We start from the raw sequence: 16437 nt of genomic DNA, 5'->3' as shown, positions 1-16437 counted from the left end.
CAATCGATACGCTGCACTGTTAATGCTGTGCTGTGTTCTGTCCCCTTGAAGTTGGACGGTTTGGTGAAGATCGATTGTCAAGGGCCTCCTTGCCGACACGTGCTGGCTGTGTGCTGCTTTATGGCGCTATAAACGGTACGCACGGTGGATAGGCACATTGCACAACTTGAAACAATAGTCAAACAACAGGCTTGTTTTTCACCTCCATTTCACCAGCCGGCCAATGCCAGCTTCGGGGGGATGATTAATGAGAGGTTTCTATGTGGCTATCTATGTGAGTGTGTGTGTGTGTGAGTCTACATCCCAACAACAAACGATCTACATCCAATCGTAAAACTGCTTCGATCGGTATTATTAATATGAGATTTCGGATACTGCATTGCCCTCCGGAGGTTGTGAAGGGGCTGCTAGGCATTGTGTTGGACGCTGAGTGAAACCAATTTTCATTATGTTCACCATCGCACGTTAGGTGTAGTGGAAGTGATCGTTTCGTTTTTCGAAAAATTGTTGAGAGTTAGCATCGCCCAATAACTCGCAAAGCAAACGGGTTCTGGTAAAAACTTAAACCAGTTGCGAATTTTATTTTTAGGTTCCGAAGGTCATTGGCCAAAATTCTGGCTCGCCTTACATAGCATTCGCTGTCGCTGGTGGAGTGTGAATACGTATCCCATTATCGTTAGATTCCATTATCATGCCATCCGAAGACAGAAGTTATTATTATAAGAACAAGTGAGGTTCGTCGCTTAATGCAAATAATGAGATGAACACTTTTTTCAAATACATTTTTCTAATGCATCCAAATGTCTGAAGTTATTGTTCAAATGTTCTGCAAAAATATGTCAAAATATTTGCAAAATATTTCTCCACAGCAGCACAAACTGTTTAGACTTTCAAATGGCGGAAATCGACGAGGCGGGCCAGATTCGTTAGCAACAGCCGTGAGTGGTAAGCGATTGTGTTTACCGATGTTGCTCCTAACGACTAACCCACCCGACAGCAATATTGGATTCAACTTTACGATAGCTTTAGTTAACGCTTGCCAAAAACTCAAGGTTGGTACGGCAAAACGAATACAAGCAAGGCATAGTTAGCGCTTCCGCCTCGTAGACATATGTCCGACCGGTTACGTATATCGGACTATGGGAATATGGACACACTCGAGGGTAAGGTCTAGGTAAGGTAAGGAAGTAGCATTCGGAGCAGCTGGATGCTTGTGGAGTTACGCTCGGTGAAAGGTGTCCCTCGTGCGAACCTGCGCGTAGGAAAGATCGCTCCAGCGAACGTTTATGATTAGTAGCGCGCGATCTAATCGTCGTCGAAGCTTTAGTTTCAATGCCTTGCAGTTTATGTCTGTTGGGGATTTAGGTTTGGGTATTAAAACCTGCTTTAAGGGCTTTGGAGCCGTTTTGAAATTTGGGTATGGTTTATGGTCATTTAAATATATGTCAACATGATCATTGATCGAACTTGTGTTGCGTTGACGGTCGATTCAGCGAGCAGGCTAGACCGATCAAAATTGGTATATCGTTTGCATATGAACTCGATCGACTTGGGGATAGTTTTAATTATAATTATTTGCATCTTGTGAAAGAGCTGTGGACCAGGGTGGTTGATTGAACATGCGTTTTTTTATGATTGAAGCTGTAATTTAAATTTTTTATAGTGTTTGTTAACATGTGTTTTTACACAACTTAAAGCAAATAATTATTCATTTAATTATAGATGAGGGTCTGTTTTGCAGAATATTTGTCGAATGAATGAATGATAAAATATCTGACGTCAGCACACTATCGAAATATTTTTTGTTTGTGTGGTTGGTGTATTTTTTTGCAAACAATTCATTTTTCAGTTTCCCAATTTAAGCAATACAAATAAATTGTGCAAAAGGCATCAGACATTCGTTTGAATATTTATAAGAAGCCAGCTTAGATAAATATGTTCCAAGGACGAAAATTGGTAGACATAGTTTCTTCAATGCTTTTTAACTGAATGTTTCGATTAATTAATTTCAATGCTTAAATTGTTTATCAAAATATTGCTAATAAGGTGATCCTAATATTGCATATATGCTCGATATTTTAATTATTGCTCTAGTGTGCTCATCTATAGCGCGAAATACGAATCTTCATGTTATAATGTTACAAGGAGCCTCGACATTTCTTATGTTAAAGATCAAAAAGATTAACCTGCAATACTCTTACTAAATAGTTTGTTGCTGATTCATCTCGACCATTCATAACCATTACAAGGATAAATTAATTAAAAAGCTATTGGATTGCTAAGTACGCCAACGTGAGATTCCTTTACAATATTCTAGATAACGCTTACTTATTGATGTGCTTTTTTTACTTTTTTCTCAGCAAACGAAGCTGGAAGTATAATTGTTGAAATAATAGTTCACAGTAAGTAAAAGAGTTAAAAAAAATTATGTTTACAGTAGAGAAAAGCTAGATGTCACATAACACACCAATAAAAACTGTTCACGAAAATTTCCTTCAATTTTCCCTGTTCAAGAACGCCTGGGGAAGGTTTTGGGAATTTTCCACCATTCCATCATCAGCGCTCTGATTTAGTGAGTTCTAGCGGCGAGTATGAACTCTACAAAAATCGCCCCCCCCCTCCTCTCTTTTATGCAAACCCCTCATACTCTAGCATCGTGCAATCAAAAGAGCTCAACGTTTTGTTTTATTTAATTCGTAGCCATCCATCGCGGCAAATGATGCGCAAAGCTTTGGCGTTTATTGTACCCTTGCTACTCCCGATGCTAATTTTCACACCACACACGCAGTCCGGCCCGTCCCGGTCCGGTGGCGATCGCGTCGAACACCATTGGCAGTCGATCGCGCACGAAACGCGTGTCGAATTTTGGACGCAACTGATCGCGTACATGGACTGTTCGCACGTGGTCCTGCTGGACAGCTTCGACTTCTTCGGTACGTCACTTCAATGCTACTTTCAATCATTCTTTGCGGGAGAAAATAAATGATTCGTTGCTATCTCAATCCACACCACCCCCAACAGCCAACCGGCCAACGTTTGCCCGGCAGCTGTTTGCTCGGCTGACCGACGCTGGCATACGGGTGTCCGTCCAGCGTCGGCTGCGGGAGGTGAGGCGGCTCCCATCGGTGACGCACCGGCTGGCTATTATCGTCCCGATCGTGATGAATCCATCATCGCCGTTCAACGCCGAGCTGGACACATTTATCGGACAGGTACGTGTATCCGTCTGTTTGTACTGGATTAATGGATTTCCCCGCGCACGTACAAGCCAAACAAGGCGGGGGGGCGAGATAGTATACACCAATAACGCTTCACTTTTCCCCTTTCCCTTCCCACGTCTTTGCCCTTTCACGCACACTTTGCAGATCGCGCAGGAGTCAAACTTTGTCGAGTTCTATCGGTGGCTGTTTGTGTTTCGGGCCTCGCATAAGAAAAGCGTTTGGCGTGCCCTTCAGCAGCTACCGATACGGGCGGACTCACACGCGTACGCTGTGATCGTGGTTCCCACTGCCAAGACCGTTCCCTTTGACGACCGAATTCACCTTGAGCGGAAGATGATGCCACTGGAGCGGTTTGTGCGGCGCATGCAAATGCTGCCGCCTCACCACCCGGAAGCAGCGACTCGAACTTCGGCAATACTGACGCTGCCCGGCCAGACGACCGCTGCCGGCTGGGTGGCGGTGTGGCAGCTGTACCGGCTTCACACGCGCATGAAAACGATCGATGTTGCGATCGAGCTGCTCGGTAGGTATCGGTAGGTGCTGCGTAAAACTCTCCAAAACGCTTGCGCTAGGTTTAAGAGCGACCAAATTGTCCGACCAAACTCCGCCTGCATCTAATTGGGGCCGAGGGAATTAGTGTGGCCGCGTAGCTAACTTGCATGAAGGTGAGCCGGTAGGGGTACGATCGTGCAACCGTCGATCGAACGGCCGTTTGAATTGTCTTTTCATTGTTGTCTTTCCATCACAAATGTGTGTTGGTGTGTTCGCACTGGCTGTGTGTGTGTGTAAGAGCCGGAGAAAAAAAAGGAACAACAACTCTTTAGCATGGGCGTAGGTTTTATAACACATTATGAGGCGGAAGATCCACCGCCAGCAATGCCCGCAGCGTTAGATTTAAGTATTGGGGCACCAGCGCTGCAACACAGGGCTGACATTTTGTTTATGGCCAAGTTGTAACGAGTTGAGCTTGGGTGTAGGGATTTAAAAATCTCAAAACCCCCAACAGCCCTACGCTGGGTCGTTGTAGTTTTTTTTATTGCCACCACTGGTATCCTGTTTAAACCAGTAGTGAGCATCTCATTAGATGTAGTAACTGACGCGCCTGACGTAATATGGTACCGAGCGTCTTCGTCGACCAAAAAATGAGGTCCCTCCCTCCCATACAGCAGGCGTAATGAATGCTCTACGCTCCATCTCCCAGGACAGTGTACCTAGCTTGCGCGAAGCGGACAATTTTTTTTATTAGCCAGTACCTCGAGGAACACCGCTTCGTTTCGGTGCAGACTGAAGCCAAAACCGGGGCCCACCCCGCGACCCACTGAACTCTTGGCGGCAAAGTTCAACAAAGGACAATCGCGATGCGCGATGTGCCTGTGGCTAAAAGCGTTTTTACGCGTCGCGTATTCTTCGCCATTGCATAACCGGCCGAACAGCTCTAATGGTGAGTGCTGGCGTGTACTCGGGGCATTTGTTTGTGCCTTGTACTCCCTCTACTCCAGGTGGTAAAGAGTAAAGCGATTCTGCGGTACTTGCGGTAGACATTAGTGATGGGCACTTTTGGACGAATCGGGTGGAACCGCTCCGATCCTGGATTGTTAAAGCTGCTCTCAAAAATTCCTATTAACGATACTCCAGACGATCCAGACGATCGCTAGACACTACAAGACACGATCACTCCAAAAAGCCGTTCCCTTTAATGACACTTTTTGTTGGAACCCTTCCCATCACTACTGGATATAATTCAGCCGCGCCCCGAATGAATGGAATAGATTATTCGGTGCTGGTAGTGGAGGCGGTGAATGTCTCGTAAAACTTTCGCTTGAAAGAGTGAGCAGATGAATAGAGAGGTTTAGCATTAGGATAAGTGCGATGTATACTCGACATTCATTTCGGCCATAACTCAAGCGAGCTAAAGAAAATAAACACAACCGTTCGGTGATGGCACAGGGGTAGGAACGGGTGTGTCCTACACTTGGTGACACCATTCGGCGGTTTTATGACCTCTAGGCTGAGAAGGCGCCACTATACGCTGCCCAGCGTTGGCGGTCGGTTGTAATTGCAGGTTGAAAGTGAAACTGTTTGATCCGATTGATGATCGCCATAGTTAATCGATTGAAAGTTAGCGATAATCACAGGAGTTACTCATTCACAATCACAGAGACGAGCGCCGAGGGACGGATGATACTTTACCGTGGGATTGCGCCAGAGCAACGGAACGACTTCTTCGGACAAGCTACCATCACGACGATGGTGTACCGTACCGCGCCCCGTCACATTAACTCGACCTACGTAGCCCAAAGCATACCAATGTTTCGCAATGCAAGGTGAGCCCGGGTGCATCAGTGAGTTCAGGTGGCAGGCAGATGCTAAATCATCGGTTCATTGATGGCTCTTCCCTCGCCAGCACCAGAATAAGGACGTACTGGATTGGCAGTGGTCGCCACAAGGTGGATCTTCACTTTCAACTAATCACCACCAACCGCTTCAACCAGCGCTTGCAGGGCTGGTACTCGTACTCGCTACCACTGTTTCACGAGCAGTAAGTTTGCTCCAGATGTGTTATACGGACTGCTGTTAAATTGTTTTAGTTCCAATACTTTGTCAAACATCCTTTCCCACTGCAGTCTCACCATGTACATTCACTACACCCATCTAAGCTATCATGAGCAGTCGTCGCAAATTTTAACTTTCGTCCTGCTCCCGTTCGCACTGCTGGGACTGTTGTTATGTCTCTCCCTGCTGTTGGCATTACGCACGGGCAACGCTTACCGCAGCGACCGCAACCAAACCCGTCCGGTTTCGTTTATCGACACGCTTATCTGGATGGTGGGTGTTTTAGCGCAGCAGGGCAGTATCATCCGTCCAAATTCATCGTCCAGCATGGTCATCATCCTGGTAGCGCTTTACATGTCCGCAATCATCTACTGCTCCTACCTGACGAAGATTGCCTCGCTGCTCTCGGTGGACGCGAGCGTGGATCTTGATCTGCAAACGATGCTTTCGGCAGGACAGTATCAGATCGGTTTCGTAGGCAACAGTACGGCGGACGAAACTGTTATCCAGGTACGTATGGGCTGCGAGCTGATAATGGGCTGTGCATAACCGGTTTCTTTTTGTCGTAACATTTCCATGCCGGAAATTTAGTGCCTACTGTTAGATCGAGCTAGAAGGTCAAAATGGTTTCATTGGGAGTGAAGTAATGGTTTCTCCAAAATGTTTCTATGTTTTAGGCTTCGGGTGCGCTGTGTTTGGGGTAGACTGTTTTTTTTTCGGATGATGTGATTGCGGATAGATGAGGATTGCTTTTTACGATTCTTCGTACAAACCAATTAGGCTTCGAAAAACTAAAGTAAATGGATCTCAAAGTGCTTTAGAACCGACGGATTTACTTGAGGTCATCAGACACTTAAGATGTGAATTGTTTATAGTCCACAAACAGACCAATTTCTTGGCAAAATTGAGCGGTTATATTTTGTCACTGTGCATTTAACCGTTTCAAATTGCATTATTTTGATTTTTTGTTTTGTTTGAATTGTAAAATTATATTTAAGCTTTAATTACCAGTTTTTTTTTATTATATAGTAGTTTTGTTAGTGTGTGGCAGAGTGCATTTAATTCATTTATCCTTGAATATTGCAGATAATGACGGTTTTGTGACAACGCTTCTTATTATGACGATCGAGTTACTATTGCAATGCATTTCCGCCTGGTAATTTACTCAGTTATTAATTCACCAGTAGTTTAGTTCGTCTTAACAACACGCCCGTCATAGGTTCAAGCCCCGAATAGGTGCTCCTATACGCAGGACTGACTATCCTGCTATGTGTAATCAGTAGTGAGTAATCGAAAGCCATGCCCACGAAGTGGTAGGCAGGTCTTGACCGAAAAACAGTTGTTGTGCGAAAGAAGAAGAAGTTTAGTTCAGTTCAAGAGCTGACTAAACGCCTGCGTGGTACTCAATAAGTCTCAAAAGTCTGTATCTTCTTCTTCTTCTTCTTCTTCTTTGGCTCAACAACCGATGCCGGTCAAGGCCTGCCAACCCACTTGTGGGGTTGGCTTTCAGTGACTTATTGATTTCCCCCCATAGTAGGATAGTCAGTCCTACGTATGGCGGCACGGTCTATTTGGGGCTTGAACCCATGACGGGCATGTTGTTAAGTCGTACGAGTTGACGACTCTACCATGAGACCGGCTCTCAAAAGTCTGTATATGCTGATATAACCGCGTAGGTCGTTACGCTAATAAGCAGAAGAAGAAGCAGAAAAACTAGTTCAAAATATAAAGAAACATACTAAAAATACTTTATGTAGTTTTCTTTTATATTTTTTATTTAGTTCTCTTTTTTAATGATAGTGATAGAAATTGAGTTTATGAACCAAGCAAGATATGTAAGATAACCAAGCAATCGACTCCGATTCCGGTCGACTCCGATCAACTCTGGGCGATTTCGAGTGACTTCTACTCTGGCCGACTCCATATGACACCGACACCAAACGACTTCGGGCGACTCCGGACGACTCCCAACGACTCCGGACGATTCCTAACGACTCCGACTCCGAACGACTCTGAGTGACTCCGAACGATTCTGAACGAGTCTGACTCCGGTCAGGACTAGTGGTTTGGATTTTGTCGGAGTCGGAATCGGACTAGCAAAAGCAGGACTCGGATCGGAGTCGTGGGTGCTCTCCAAAGAGCACATCACTAATATGAACCCTGCATACCAACTCAGCGTGATTAAACGTCTGTTTGTATTTTACACCCAAAATTTGGTTTAACACACGTGATCAAACGACGTGATCAACGATCAAGCATCATGTCGAGTGTTCACGGTCAGCTGACTGTGTGTATTGCGTATCCAATTCGCACTAGAGCAATCTGTCTGTCCAAACGTTTAAACCGTTGAATGGGCACACGACTAGTGCAGGGGGCAAAACTTTTGAACAGCGTTGTCACGCGTGACAACGTTTCGCTCGTTTAATGGATTATATTTTTTTCTTTTGGCTCAACTGCTTAGAAACGATACGATCCAGTGATGAACGAGATTATGCGACGGATGGTACAGAACAGTTCACTATACTCGCTATCCCACGAACATGCGTTGCACCGCGTACTTACCACGAAATATGCACTGATTGGCAATGTGGGAAGTGTGCGCAAGGCGATGCAAACTCTAGACGAGCAGCAAAACTGTAACGTACGTATCCGATGGGTGTGGTAATGTTTTACATGCGTAAAATAAAGCTAAAGAATTAATACTTATCTTCCTTCAATTTTAACAGATCACGGAAATAGAGCTGACAGGAATCGAGCAGATGATTGCACTGCAAATGCCATCGTTCTACGCGTACCGCAAAATCATCCACTATGAGTAAGTGTAGCGGTAGTCGGCGTGAGATACACAATTTATGAGCTTCTTTCTTTTTTTGAGTTACAGAATTTTACGATATTATTCAAACGGCGTAAGGCATCGCCTGGGCTTAGGAACTATTCCGACCCGCAGAATGTGCGTTCCAAACAAGCAGTTTTACCGGATCACCTTGTGCAACATTACTGTGCATCTGTACTTGCTAAAAGTGGGTTTCACACTAGCTGCCATTTTGGTGTGTATTGAATTGTTGTATTATCACGTAAAGAAGTTTAAACAAAACAAAGCACGAAAATTCAAGGAGCAAAGTATGAAAGTATTTGTTGCGAATACAACCTACTAACAATTAGGGAACGTTCCATTTTGTATGTCTAACACATAAATGTTAGACGGCCAGTTTGTGGCTAGATTTTTATCACTGTTTTTACTACTTTTTATCGTTTTCCCACGCTTATTCGGTTTGCAGCACCGCAAATAGAAAGGCAAGTAAATGTGTGTTCATTGGATGAAAGGAGCGAAACATCGTTTGAGCGAGTTTTATTTGATTTCGTAATGATGCGTAATGAAATTTTGCCAAGTGAAGAACCTTTCCTACAATAACAATATCGATGAAGATTTAGAAAAGCCAAAACAAAAATGCACAACTTATACACTGAGTGTTTGACATTCACATAAAAATAAAACAATATCATCTGTTTCTTATAGCAGCACCAGCTCAATTTGGTTTTGTTTTATTTCACAACTATAAAGTCACCCTCCGAAAAAAATCATCTAACGTTTGTCCATGCCCGGGGACCCCGTTTCCGGTCCGCTTTTTGTTTTCCACGCACCGCGATCAGCCAGTGAGTGCGAATTGCAACCATAGCTCTAGCGGTATATATGCATTTTCATCATCAAACGGTGTCGCACTGAACCTTGAGCACGCGCTGATCAGGACCAAACGGAAACGGTACAATTGTCGCGCAGGCCGAAGAAGCGGAGAGAGGTAGAGAAGAGATGTGGAGTAAACGCTCCCCTTCTCCTCCTAGCAAATAAATTATTCATCGACCGACCGTTTTTGCGGACAAGCGGGAGACAGGCGGGACAGGGGGGGGTAGAGACAAGCTTAGCAAAAACTGTAACAGTGGTCAACGCCCGTACTCTGGCGCCCCAGCAGACCAATAAGAGCGACAGGGAAGGGGTTCTCTAGTGCAGTCGCTCCGTTTCGAGGTAGTGTTCGCGCTTCAGATTGCACATCTCCTCGGCACCCGCCTGCTTCAGACACTCCACGATCGGTCTGCCACTGTCCACCGCCATCGTGAGCCCCCGCTTCACTGCCTCCGTCGTGATGGTTTGCAGCTTGGTCGCCTGTCCGATCGCGGCGAAGATGCGAATGAATGCGGTGGTGCAGCCCGATCCTGAACGTGGTTCAAAAAGAAAGGATAACATCGGTAGACAAAAAAAAAGGCCCATCATAGCAACACGTCGACTTACCGTAGTTGCCGAACTCGCCGCTCTGGTAGTCGAACGGTAGCAGATAGTGGTACTGCGGCCAGTAGCTCTTCGTCACCACGAACACCATGTTCGAGTCCGACTGCTTGTGGTTTTTGTCTAGACCCCAGACAAAGTGAGCCGAATTGATGAGCCAGGCCACGTTCAGCACGACCAGGTAGCGGAGCGAGAACGCGACAAAGATGGCCGCCTGCACGGTGTCGCCCCAGTACTCGAGCGGGGCATTGATCGGCAGCAGCACGAACAGCACCAGATACATCGCCCAGTAGAAGCGGCGCTGGAACATCACAATGCCGTCCGCCTCCAGGTCGCTCATGTCAACGGCGGCCAGCAGCTTCTCCTGCCGCGGGCTTAGCTTGCGTATGTTGGCGAATACCTGCGCGTGCATAAAGTCCTTGTCGCTGTAGTACGGATCGTCGACGGTGCGGAACTTTTCGTGGTGCAGCCGATGCATCCGCACCCAGTCGTAGATTGAGCCCTGGGCAGCAAGACGAGAAAAGAAAAGAAAAAATCAACACACACACACATTATGAGCTTTGCGTTCGAGCTTTTGAAGGCAGCTTTTCGAGCAGTCGAGCAGTGCAGATCGTTTGCCGAAGCGTTACGCGTTACCTGTCCGGCAAGTGTTTGGAAGATCATCAGCGTGAAGCGCAGCAGGGCCGTGGCCTCGTACGTCCTATGCGCCCATAGACGGTGGGCCCCGGCCGTAACGCCCAAGATGCCGAACAATGTGAGCAAGGATGCTGGCAAAGAAAATAATAGGAAACATTAAAAAAATGACACTAATAAATGGCATTTGTTTTTGAGGTTTCGCGCCTGCGGCGCTACACTTACTGAAGACACACGTTATCAGTGAGGTGTGAGAAAATAAAACGAAAACTCCGTACACGCCGAGAATGTTGAGATGGATGTAGAACAGCACCGACGGCCAGCTGGCCTCTCGCTTCGTATCCCTCGAGGAGGAACTGACACTGGCTGTTTCGGTGGGCTGGGGCGGTTGGTCCGTTTTCGGCGCCCCGTCACCGCTCGGCTGCTGCGCTTTCAGGTGCTCCGCACTCGGAGCAAAGTTTTCATTATGATCGGCCATTGTGGATGCGGTTGCTGGTGGTGCTCGTGTGTGTGTGTGTGTGTTTGGAGTACGTTAGTTTTTGGTGTCTGCAAGAAAAACAACGCAAAGTTCGTTAGTGTTATCTACGCACTGCGGCAGAGAGACAGGAAAGTCAATTGCGAGCCAATGCTGTCGGTAATGCTCGCAGCTGGCTCCAACGAAAGCGCTGGGGGAAAAGACGCGTAAAAGCAGAAGGGGGAAATAAAACATTACACCATCACCAGGCCTGAGGCACGAGGCACACGCGGAGTTATGGATCGTGAAGTTTTACAGCTGCTCCGGATACAAATTGTGTGCCGTGTGCCGAAAACATTGCCCACAGGTGGAGGCTGATGACGACACCGACGGTCGTCCCGAACCGACTTGCGCTTGCGAAGGTCACCGCGAAGGGGCTTGTAAAAGACAATTGTAAAGGATTGAACATTGAGCGCTTCCCTTCGGCTTTACGACCGGTCTTGGTGCGGTGAAGTATACGAGTCCTTTCACTTTTTGTCCCTGTGATGACCGTGATAAGCTGATGGATTGCATTGCAGCACGACAGAAGGTGCAACGATCCCCGCTGTCCGTCGGGATGGGAGCGGTAGACAATTTAAGTTGATTACACCGTCCTGCGGCAGGAGGAAACACGCTGACCTCGAGCGGTATCTTCGATGGTGTGAAGGACACAGAAACACGTATGGTCCGCTAAGGTTAGACTTTAGAACCAAAGACTCGCAATGGGCATTTTTAATGGGGCCCGTTTTGGTAGGAAAACGATTTACCCTAATGAAACCGTCATGGTGACAACGGCGGAAGGCTAAAAGGTTAATCGTATGTAAAGCCAAACTCCAAAACGGTCGTACGTTCGAGGTTTGCTACCGATAGCCTCCAAGAAATGGCGATCGTCACCATCGTCAGCTTCAGGCGTACTTGAACTTGCGCACACCGGTGAGCAAAAACTTAATTAAATATGCAAACACGCAGGCCAGCGACGCAAGCTGCCCCAGTGAAACCTTTGGCCGCTACTTCGTTTAGTGAGCGAAAACCAACAAAAAATCGTTCTATTCGATTCTCAAACCACCTGTACGTTGGGCGTTCCGGAAGTAACCAGAAAGGAACTGACGATCTTCGACGTAGCGGACTGCGTGATATGCGTAGACATGTTTGATGCGACCACACTCCTAACCAACAAGAGAGTTTGTTTGCGACAGCACGTGGATTGAGCGTCTCGCATCGGTACCGGTCAAACTGGTTTATCCGAGCGTTAGAAGGAAGTTTAGAATTGTTTTATTCTTTTCATTTTTTCTCCAATTTTATGTTGGCATTTTTGCGAAAACATACCCCAGAACCCTGTTTGGTGTCTGTGTTTGGTGCAGGTTCGATGACATTGCGAACGGGTCCAGCCGGCGTCATATTGTTCAACATAATCTAAAGCGGTCTGGTGAGCACCTCATGGGGGTGTTTTATGTGTCTAAAGGAAATTTTCTACCATGCTAAAATGTTTCCCCCCCCCCCCCCAACGCATAAGGTCACTCGAAAACCTCACCACATGATACGCACGAGCGTATTATACGCAGCACACACATCAAGGGTTAATTTTACAACAGAACAAACACAAAATCTCACTGCACTGCAGTGATCGTAATTAGAATTGTAATGAAAACACACACACACACACATGCGCCTGTTAGTTTAATTGACCTTCTCCCGCGGCCCCGATCGCTTCTGCCAGTCATTGAGCGAACGAGCAAGCAGCTACTACGATGAATTGTTAACAATTTTCCCGACCCCGCCGGGTCGACGACGGGGGGAAAATGATAATCCCACACGCACACGTTTTTTACGCACAGATAATCAGCTGGGAAAGCAAAACGAACGATTGTAGATGTACCTCAACTGAGCCGTTTGATTTCCGAACCGACGAGCCGACCGACTAACTCTGTTTCCGAAATCAGATGATGCAACGGTGAACCGCGGTCGGTAGCAATTGTTCTTCCATTACTGTTCTCGTCTGTTTACATAACGACCCAATTACCTAACAAAAGTACCAAACTACGAAACATTTTAAGTGCAGCTTAAAAGAGTGGGTCGGCTTGCAAACCTTGCCGACGGGTACGGGTTTAATAGGTGGTTTAGTTTTGTCGTAAAATATGTCTCAACGGCCTTCTACCGCTCGGTTGCGTACAGGACGCGCAAGGTTGTAATACGCCGTGCGTATGGAGATCGGGCAAGATCGTGGCACCAAGAAGTTGTCCTTAAAATTACGACACCTAGTGCGTTGAAGGTGTATAAGCAGCCGGTTCGCTGTTCGGTTTCGGCGAGCACCTTGTTGCCACGGACAGGAAGCACAGATAGAGGGAAATAAAGAAACGCTAAACTCCGTGCTAACCTTGAAATGCTGTGACACTTAAGACACGACGACACACGAGACGAGTTTTTGCTTTATTCACCCAGCACGGTGATAAGTGGCCTGATTAGTGCGGCAATATTTGTTTGTGGCTTTGTCTGTTAATAGTTTCTCTGTTTTTTTTTTTCTGTTTCGTACGCTCTAATTAAGCGGCGGAAATAGATACTTCCAGATGGAGCCATGCGTTAAAGCGCAGTAGATCACTCGTTGGACACTTTCGCCTTGTCCAGAATGTTTGCCGCAGAGTTTCGGCGATCTTGCGAACAGTTTAGTTTCAATGCAAAAACGCTTTCGGTGTCGCAACGCACGTGCAAAACGCTCGTATTAATTACCCAGCAAGGAGGTTAATACGCATGAGGACAACATCACACCCCAGTGTGAAGATCGACATTAAACATCTTGCGCGATCGCTAACCGGTGAGTGTGAATGATTTGAGAGTGTTTTAATGCAGCAGATTTCGTCTCGGGGGGAAGAAGATGTCCACTGTATGGTTTATAGTTCAACGTCGTGGTTGGGTAGCTGACACCTGATCACACCTGATCGAGCCGGTCGAATATCGATGTTGTGAAGAGAAGATCACCACATGTTCCTAGTCACACATACACACAGAAAGACACATACACGCACACAAGCAAACATTTTCACATCATTCGAGCTCGTCGCCTACAATCGATCGGTCAACTCCACTTCCTTACGGCTAATTTAAATTCACTCACATGAACACAGGGCTCGCTGGGGTGATGCTGTTTTCTATCTCCACCCTGCTCTTCTAATGCTGACGCTTCCTTGTGTCGTCAAACGGTGGCACCACGCTCGCTTCTATTCTATTCACTCGATCGACCGGCTAATGTTTATCCGCTAAACGCAGCAACCGTTTAGCTAGAGACAGATGACAATCACGAAGTGATATTCTACGAATTCCATCCGCTGGTTCGTCGTCTGTGCAGCGCGCAAGTCACCGTTCCGTGGAGCCACCGCGCTGTGGACAGCGGAGCGAGCGCACATGCGCCTGTATATTATTTTCAATGCGGATGCGTCGTGGAAAGTCCCGTCGGACGGCAGGCAAACGCGCAAAACGCTTCACTCTGACTCGGACCGCCGGTTAAGGGGCATAAATCCACACAACACATACACACACACACAAACGCACGCAGGCACACACTGCGAGAGCTCCGTACTGGTCGAGTGCTCGATAGCGAATAACCGTCGGCCGCGGTGCGATCGTTGGATTATTGCGAGCGAACCCCCTGACAGGGGGGGGGGGGGAGCGGAATGGTGGGGTACCGGGTGCGGTGGAAAACAGAGCTACCTAGACGGAGAGTGCGCGGAGGCAGCAGCACGGCCAAGGTTGCCCTTTCGTTTCCTTTTCGGTAGGGAACGGTCCGATAAAGCGCACGGGGACAGGGTTGGGATGGAACAAAGGGGGGTTGCAGTGTCCAAAGATTCGTGACGCACTGTGGCTGTACCTTTTTTTCATTACATTTTAGATCAAAAAGTTTTTGAAATATTTCTAGAATGCTTCCAACTATGATCAAACATTTGTCCGTCTAAAAAGAGAAAAAGTTGGATAATGTTTAATAAACTTTAGTAAAGCGTTCGAACCATTGAACTTTCTGGAAACGTGTCCGAACCGAATATTCGTACCGTTTGCAAGATAACTAGCTCATGTGTTCTATTTCCGTTAGAATGTTTCATTCATCCTACCCACCAGTTTACAACAAAACAACCTTTACGCATACGTCTTCACGCATTTAGCTCGTTTGCGAGCCACACCGGTAGCGTTATCGGGCGACCCGGAAAACTTGACCCCCCGCGGTTCGAATGTTCTACCAGCTCAAAGTGCTTTACGCACTGTCAACACATCCAACAACGCTTGCCAGTAGGTACGACACCAAAATTAATTACCGAAACCAATGCGTTCCGTTCCTGCCCAACCGTGACCGTGTCGTGACACTCCGTGCAGCCCTTTCCCTGCAGCGAAACGGCCGTCCAGCCGCGGGTGACGATCGCACCGCGAGGAATTAAAAGTCCGATGATTTTTATGCAATCAAATGTAAATATTATTCTCACTCCCTGTCCCACCAACCACCAACGCACCACCAATTGTAATCACACGACACAGCTCGGCAGCAAATGGATGCGCATTTAAGCTGTCCCACACAAATGGATCGCAAATGGGGATTTACCAGCACTTACACGATCACGATCAGTTGCTCGGGATGCAACTGATGGTCTGCGAGCTATAAGGTGGGTGCGTTCGGAAATCCCGGCATTTTGGTTCCCGCCGGAAGAGAATGTACACTCCAGAGGTTGGGTGACCGCTCCGAACGGGTTACTGGACGGCCTTGCAATTTGCAATACTATCACTCCACCAAGAAGTGCTGCCAGAGAGCATAATTGTGTATGTGCTGCACCAATCGGAAACGGTCATACTTCAATCCACTCACCCACGACTCGATGTAGACGTTTCTCTCAGTGTGCCCGGTATTGTGCGGGGACAGGTTTCGCCGTGGCTATTATGTGGCGTTTTTAGCGCTCGCTTTTTCGGGCGCTGCGAGCGACTGCGGTCGCGAGATGGCGACCACTGCCGATCGAGAGCAAGACAGATTGTGATTTTCAAGTTCAAAACCAACGCTCGGATTTCTTCGAGGACGGATCCGTGCGTAGTACGGACGGGTAGTTTGGCGCTCCTGGTGGTAGCGCAGAATATTGTGGCGTTGTGTTTATGTGTGCGTGTGACAGAGAGAGAGAGAGAGTAGGTTAGTTTCGTTTCTTTTTACCATATTCGACACAAAACCAGATTCGTAGCGCGTGTCTGGATTCGTCTTGTGAATTTAAATATTACACTACATCGAGGACGGCAGC

General features: G+C 47.0%; 3 protein-coding genes across 6 annotated transcripts; 2 read left to right on the top strand and 1 right to left on the bottom strand.

Moving 5' to 3' along the window:
- The first annotated feature begins 2761 nt into the window (after nt 1-2761).
- On the top strand, nt 2762-3758 carry LOC121590613. The gene is made up of 3 exons (XM_041910425.1): nt 2762-2933; nt 3022-3212; nt 3366-3758. The coding sequence occupies exons 1-3, from the start codon at nt 2762-2764 to the stop codon at nt 3756-3758; spliced, it is 756 nt and encodes a 251-aa protein (XP_041766359.1).
- A 1472-nt stretch (nt 3759-5230) lies between these two features.
- Nucleotides 5231-9157, top strand: LOC121587724. 2 transcript variants are annotated; one of them, XM_041904797.1, is made up of 7 exons: nt 5231-5283; nt 5380-5545; nt 5626-5760; nt 5846-6284; nt 8236-8415; nt 8501-8589; nt 8656-9157. In XM_041904797.1, exons 2-7 carry the CDS (start codon nt 5400-5402, stop codon nt 8927-8929), a joined length of 1263 nt encoding a protein of 420 aa, XP_041760731.1. In that variant the 5' UTR covers nt 5231-5283; nt 5380-5399; the 3' UTR covers nt 8930-9157. The 2 variants fall into 2 exon arrangements, with proteins under 2 accessions (XP_041760731.1, XP_041760730.1); XM_041904796.1 differs by having other exon boundaries at nt 5245-5545.
- A 122-nt stretch (nt 9158-9279) lies between these two features.
- Nucleotides 9280-16165, bottom strand: LOC121587733 (acyl-CoA Delta12-desaturase). Of its 3 annotated transcripts, none has more exons than XM_041904812.1 (5): nt 16020-16165; nt 10912-11232; nt 10690-10820; nt 10060-10555; nt 9280-9983 (listed from the first exon to the last, which is right to left on the bottom strand). In XM_041904812.1, exons 2-5 carry the CDS (start codon nt 11162-11164, stop codon nt 9772-9774), a joined length of 1092 nt encoding a protein of 363 aa, XP_041760746.1. In that variant the 5' UTR covers nt 11165-11232; nt 16020-16165; the 3' UTR covers nt 9280-9771. The 3 variants fall into 3 exon arrangements, with proteins under 3 accessions (XP_041760746.1, XP_041760745.1, XP_041760747.1); XM_041904811.1 differs by lacking the exon at nt 16020-16165 and adding an exon at nt 14289-14789; XM_041904813.1 differs by lacking the exon at nt 16020-16165 and adding an exon at nt 11399-11813.
- Between the last annotated feature and the right edge of the window lie 272 nt (nt 16166-16437).

This window comes from Anopheles merus, chromosome 2R (assembly GCF_017562075.2).
Source record: "Anopheles merus strain MAF chromosome 2R, AmerM5.1, whole genome shotgun sequence".
Taxonomy (NCBI): Eukaryota; Metazoa; Arthropoda; class Insecta; order Diptera; family Culicidae; genus Anopheles; species Anopheles merus.
This window is presented reverse-complemented; position numbering and strand designations above follow the sequence as displayed.

Bases quoted from the DNA above. Each gene is read 5' to 3' on its own strand.
- LOC121590613 (XM_041910425.1), top strand. From the start codon at position 2,762: ATGCTAATTTTCACACCACACACGCAGTCCGGCCCGTCCCGGTCCGGT. The intron at 2,934-3,021 runs GTACGTCACTTC...CACCCCCAACAG, and splicing joins GGACAGCTTCGACTTCTTCG to CCAACCGGCCAACGTTTGCC. The intron at 3,213-3,365 runs GTACGTGTATCC...CACACTTTGCAG, and splicing joins TGGACACATTTATCGGACAG to ATCGCGCAGGAGTCAAACTT.
- LOC121587724 (XM_041904796.1), top strand. From the start codon at position 5,313: ATGATCGCCATAGTTAATCGATTGAAAGTTAGCGATAATCACAGGAGT. The intron at 5,546-5,625 runs GTGAGCCCGGGT...TTCCCTCGCCAG, and splicing joins CCAATGTTTCGCAATGCAAG to CACCAGAATAAGGACGTACT. The intron at 8,416-8,500 runs GTACGTATCCGA...CAATTTTAACAG, and splicing joins ACGAGCAGCAAAACTGTAAC to ATCACGGAAATAGAGCTGAC.
- LOC121587733 (XM_041904812.1), bottom strand. From the start codon at position 11,164: ATGGCCGATCATAATGAAAACTTTGCTCCGAGTGCGGAGCACCTGAAA. The intron at 10,821-10,911 runs GTAAGTGTAGCG...TTTCTTTGCCAG, and splicing joins ACTGATAACGTGTGTCTTCA to CATCCTTGCTCACATTGTTC. The intron at 10,556-10,689 runs GTAACGCGTAAC...CTTGCTGCCCAG, and splicing joins TCCAAACACTTGCCGGACAG to GGCTCAATCTACGACTGGGT.